We start from the raw sequence: 6,000 nt of genomic DNA, 5'->3' as shown, positions 1-6,000 counted from the left end.
AATACAAAGTCAGCATATGGCGCCCATCAAGTGTGTACCCCAAACAGATATAGATATTATTACCAAATAGCAGTATACATATATCTCCAATCATAAAGGAGTCTAATATCTGAAGTAAAGGTCAGATATCCAAACCAAAAATATATACTTATGACGCGAGAAAAAATTATTTCCAAGGAGAGGATAATTAGCCTCCCCTTTATAATTACACTCACATGGCAGATATTGGATGAAGGCTGTCATAACTTGTTCACTGATTTCAATTGAAAAGTGATCGGGCTCTGCGAGTCAGGGATTTTCAACATGCTATTTTTTGCAGATGCTCTAACAGATTCATGATCATCGATGTCTGCCGAATGATGAATGGGGAAAATGGGGAATCGGGCTGTAGTTCTATGGCCCACTTTACATTTATGTTACTTTTTATTAGTTCCAGCTATTGGTTACTAACCCTGTTGTCAGACACAAAGTGTACAATTGATTATTTGCTCCTAAACACTGAAAAAATAGACAAAAATGGTCAATCAGACAAATTGGTTAAATCCATTTCATTTAAGCAATTTGTCTGAACAGCCATTTCTGCCTGTTTTCCGGCATTTCGGAGCAAATGATCAATTGTCATTTTCTCCCATACATTACCAGATTTTCGTTCCAACCAGCCAGATTGGACAATAAATCTTTCGGTGTATGGTCAGCTTAACAGTCAGACACTAGTCCTCAGTTAATTAAGAGTTTGGAATTTGTGTGTTCTCTCTATTTGGGTAAGTTTCCTCCAATAATTCACAAACATATCCGTAGGATGATTAGTTACGTACAAAATGGACACTACTTTCTTTGTGGGAAGGACAGTTTAACTAAATAGTGAAAAGATCCAATTAGGCGGGTTGCTACCTGGGAAACAATATTTATCTGCAGATTGAAATGTGCAAAGTACTATTACATTCTCCTGTTCTATGAAAGAGTTGCCAAGACAATAGAACGTTCTGTATAAAGTAGTAGTGGCTAGAGGAAGTGTAGGACAAGGAGGGCAATGGTTTGTGTGCCTATAGGCTCCATTAGGAGGTCAGTACTGATAACACTACTTTTTACCCAAATGTAACATTATAAGTCAAAATAAATGTTTAAACAATGAGTAAATGACATTCCTGAAATTGTGTTTTTTTTTTTTTTTTTTAGGCGTGTTGAAGGAAGTTGGATGTGGACACATCCCAGAATTCTGAAATTGTTTTCCTGAATTTGCAATTAATGAGAAGAATAATAATTTACATTGACAGTTCTGTATTTTTAGCATAGTGTACATATTCCCCATTTAGTATAGTGTAGCCTCTTGCACAATGAATAACCCCCCACATTCATTTTCAGACACAGCTCCCATTATCCCAACACGTTTTCAGGTCAATGTAGTTAGTGAGGGCTACAGCAATGCGGCCTGTGACGGAGACAAAGACCCACCACAATACGAGGAAACGTCTTTTGCTAGTGAAGATAACGGGCTTAGAATGAATTATGGGCCTGGGAATAGGGAGATGTTCAACAATATACTGCACAATGGGGACACTATTAAGTCAGAAGGTAGTTTCCATATATACGAGTCTCACGGCAACACATATTACATGAAAACATTTGGATACAACACGATGGATGCTGTTCCCAAGATTGATTATTACAGAAATACTGGTACCATCTCTGGGGTCAAGCAAAATCGACCAAGTCTGGCAGAAATCCACGAGCAGTTGTCAAAGGTAAGCCAAGCACGGTATTTCACTTCATGCCTCATTCTCTTTCTTCTGTTTTACAAATAAAAGGCCAACAGTATATAAGTGACAAGAAATGATTACACTCATGGAATGTCAAACTGATCCATTCTCGTTCTGATAAAACTTAAAATAGGTGACATGTTTATGTGAATGTTCTATAGTAATTTGATAGACGAGTAAGAATCATATAATACTGTATATTCAGTAGAACATTATTTAAGCAAAAAGAAGACCTTCATCAATAATTTATTTTCAAATATATCCATAGCATGGTCATCACACTGTGAATGAAAGAGGGCATTTGTTGATTATTTTGTTAGCCATACATGCTATTTTTAATAAAAAACATATACTGTATTTAAACCTATTAGGATTAAATGCTAAAGGCACAAACAAGCCCTCTAGCCATGGAAAACATTTGTACACGTTAGTAAAAAAAAAAAAGCATTTAGCCCTTTTATCAACAGACCTTATAATCCCAGCTAAGTGTTCCACTATTTATTTTGTTTCTTGACAATGGTGGGAATTGACATGTTCTATGTGATAAAGCCTTTCCCATCCAATGGGTATGCATTTTGTTACACAGCACAACATTATTGCAAATCCTTTGAGGATATAGGAAGTATGTCTTTAATGTACTACTGTATGTATACTCCGTCATGGCTGTTTTTCACAAAATAAATATGAGAAACTTTTTCTTCATGATATAAAGTTATAGGATCCCGGCAAATGTGTAATAACCACAGCTTTTAATTATACACTGACTTTTATTAGTGCCACAGTATGTCTATCAAAGCTAGACTGGAAATTGACTTCAGTTTGGTGAATCTGTGTTTGCTTCTGATGTCTTACCTGATTGGCTAAGCACAGATCCATCAAACTGTATTAAAACTATGACCCTCATAAATTACTCCCTGATGTGCTTCTTTAAAGTGGATGTGTCACCAATACTCTGTGGAGGCATCCATGAGAATGTAGCCTATCACCCCACTGCGAACCAGTTCATTATGAATATGTCAGACCTCTTGTACATTAGATGCAGCTCGGTGATGCCACTGGTTCCTAGTGAATTGGCAGGCTGCAGACTGACCTAACCCACAACAATAGTCATAGGAATGAGGGAGGGAGGAGAATTGGGGATGGGGTGTGTGTGTGGATGATTTATCTTCCTCTGTACTCCATTAGAATTTATAGAAGGTCAAGTGGGGATTTATCAGCTCTTGGAGAGAGATAAACTAATTGTCATTTTTCTAGCACAGCCTATAAAATGACCCTTAGAAGCTGATGTGGTATGGGCAACTGCTCTATTTTATCTCTCTCTAAGATTTAATAAACCTCCCCCACAATTTATATACCTACTGTGTGTATTTGTTAAACTTTACTACGTGAATGTATGTAGCAATGAAACACTGTGTAAGTGACAGGTCCACTCTGGTACATTGTGCATAGAGCAATGATGTGCTGCAACCCATTGCAATAAAACTTTCATGAGACTGACCTCATTAGACGGCTAAAAGCTAATATCTGATTTCTATGAGTCACATAGTATTGATTACCGTGCCATGTTATTAATGAAAGTGGAATGTTTGTTATGGGTGACTACACTTTTACACATATATCAGTAAATCACCCCGTTTACTTTTCTGTAAGGGAGACATCAGCAGCTTTACAAAGTATTTTGTGCAGTAGGAATAATTGCAGCAAGAGCCACCAGTACAGTGAAAGCTCCTCAAACCTCCCCCTGAGAAAAAGACTAAGGGAGACATGTACTAAGCAGTGATAAAAGTGGAGAAGTGAGCCAGTGAAGAAGTTGTCCATGGCAACTGCTCTGTATACTTTTATAGTATGCAAATTATAAATGTTACGTCAATTTTGATTGGTTGCCATGGGCAACTTCTCCACTGGTTCTTTTTTACACTTTTATCACTGCTTAGTACATGTCCCCCTTAACGTCTTATTTTTGTAAATAAACACAATTTTTACACTATATTAAATCTACTTAATAAAATAACAGACTGGAGAGGAAGGGAAATTAAAGGTAATTGGCATGGAAAAACAATTCAGTAAGATAATACTTTTTAAATTACTTGCAGTAATGTTCAACAAGAAAAAAAAATTCAGGCCAAAAGACAGTTACACAGATCACTTACAACAGTCATGTCAGGTCAGGAACACATTACTTTAATAAGAAAATAAAGGTTTGGCAGAGAGCAGGAGAGAAAAGGAAATATTAGTGACACAAGAAGACAATGAAAGACAATGACTGGAAGATGGGATTCCCTGGCTCGCTAAGAGCAATACTAGAAAGGGGCAATGAAAGCTTTATGTGCACTGAGAGGAGGTAAAATAAAGTCGTCACACTCTATGAAAAGATGTTTAAACTGTTTGAGAGAATTCTAAATTCAATCAAATCAAGATCTAAAACTTTTACTCAAACCAGTATCAACAATATTGAAATCCATTCGTGGTACAACCACTGTGATCTGTGGATGTGAGTGTTTACCCATATTATCCAACTACTTAAGCTGGGTACACACTGGAGCGACGTGCATTTGTTCCAACATCAGAATGAATGCTCTTGAGCCCAAATGTGTACACATGGGAATGAGTTTTATGAAGGATGGAACGATCATGTTCCGTCCTTCATAAGAATAAACAAGGTCAATAGCGCTAGGTTTTATGTGCAGCAGCATACGTCACTAGCAACCACGGGAGTGCACAATCACCCATACACACTGAGTGATGTAGGCTATTTGTCGTTACGACTGGCGAATCGGCCCGTCATCTCTTTCCTGTGTACCCAGCTTTTCTCTACTATACCGTGATGCACCTCTTTTTGTTTTTTGCTATTTAGTGCTGTACTTTTAGTTGTAGTAAATGTGCAGCACTGAGAGACTCATTTCTCTGGTGGTTCACAATCAATTTACATATGGCAAAAGTATCCTGGACAAATGTACAAGGTTCAATCATATCCTTATACAACAGCTATTTTTTCTTTTTGCCATTTTGCCTAAACAGGGTACCCACAGGTCACTAAATAATCAAGCTGCATGTAACTGGAGACTGGAAGCCAGAACTTGCACCTAAGGACAACATAGCGAACATCGCTATGCATAGAGAACAAACACTACTAGTAAAACACTGTCACTTTTCCGTTCAGCTAGTATTAAGAGATATAGGGCTCTATTTACTAAGCCTTGGATGGAGATAAAGTCGACGGAGATAAAGTCCCAGCCAATCATCTCCTAACTGTCATCTCACAGGCTGCGTTTGAAGAATGACAGTTAGGAGCTGATTGGCTGGTACTTTATCTCCATCCACGGCTTAGTAAATAGACCCCATAATTTCAGATGCAACAATGGAAGAATTCCTTGTCTAAACATTAATATTGTATCATTTAAGAAAATGGAGTCAAGGTACAAGGAATAGCCTCAAGTAATGTGAACGTTGCACATGACTTTCTGGTTTTGCTGTGATTGTGATGTATTTGCTGTTATGTTGATGTATTTGCCGTTATTGTGATGTATTTGCTGTTATTGTGATATATTTTGCTGTTGTTGCATGACTTTGCAGTTTCAGCACCTACATCACATTCTTCTGTCTCAGATACATAATCATAAAATAGTTTTTTTGTTGCATTTTATGAAAACCGTGTCTGAAAACTCTCACACGGAACGTGAGACAAATACGTAAATGAAAATAAAAACATAATGTATGCAAAGCGTAGGGTATTTATTATAGAATATTTTCCAGGCATACATTAGGCCGAAGAGTGTAATCTTATGTGCATGCTGGAGAACACTGAGCCCATTGCTGTATGAATTTCCATAAATAAAATCAGCTTGGCAGCACCTGTAAATATAGAAAATGTTCATTTGCATAATGGTACATGCTGAAATGAACAAGCCGGTATGTCAATCCATCTTCACCAAGATGACATGTTCTGATGAAGTCGGATTGACAACACCCAAATGTTGATTAGTTTACGTGAATAAATCTTCTCAAAATTGAATGTTGTCCCGGGCTTATTTCATACACCGAGATGCAGGGACAAAGATATGTCAGCTGGTATCAGTACATTTATTAGTGTTAATAAATAATGACATTTAATGAAAGAGATCCAATCTGAAGAGAGAATCGCTTTTCCCTGTTTTGCGTGCAATGCACTTTAGGTTTAGTATAAACTTCTGTATATCCTGCCTCAAGGATAAAAGGTTAAGTTCTTTTTCAGAGTTTGATAAGG

The 6,000-nt window shown here is 37.2% G+C and overlaps 1 protein-coding gene across 1 annotated transcript in view; it reads left to right on the top strand.

The window, feature by feature from the left end:
* Nucleotides 1–1,180: 1,180 nt before the first annotated feature.
* The window catches only part of SLC12A1 (solute carrier family 12 member 1), a 188,443-nt gene continuing 183,623 nt past the window's right edge, over nt 1,181–6,000 (top strand). The window contains exon 1 of the mRNA XM_063926056.1: nt 1,181–1,742. Within this exon, the coding sequence (XP_063782126.1) occupies nt 1,335–1,742 (408 nt within the window). The 5' untranslated portion in view covers nt 1,181–1,334. The remainder of the gene's footprint in view (nt 1,743–6,000) is intronic.

The sequence above is a fragment of the Pseudophryne corroboree genome, chromosome 6 (genome assembly GCF_028390025.1).
Source record: "Pseudophryne corroboree isolate aPseCor3 chromosome 6, aPseCor3.hap2, whole genome shotgun sequence".
Lineage (NCBI taxonomy): Eukaryota > Metazoa > Chordata > Amphibia > Anura > Myobatrachidae > Pseudophryne > Pseudophryne corroboree.
Note: the sequence above shows the minus strand (reverse complement) of the source record. Positions and strands in the feature narration are given on the sequence as shown.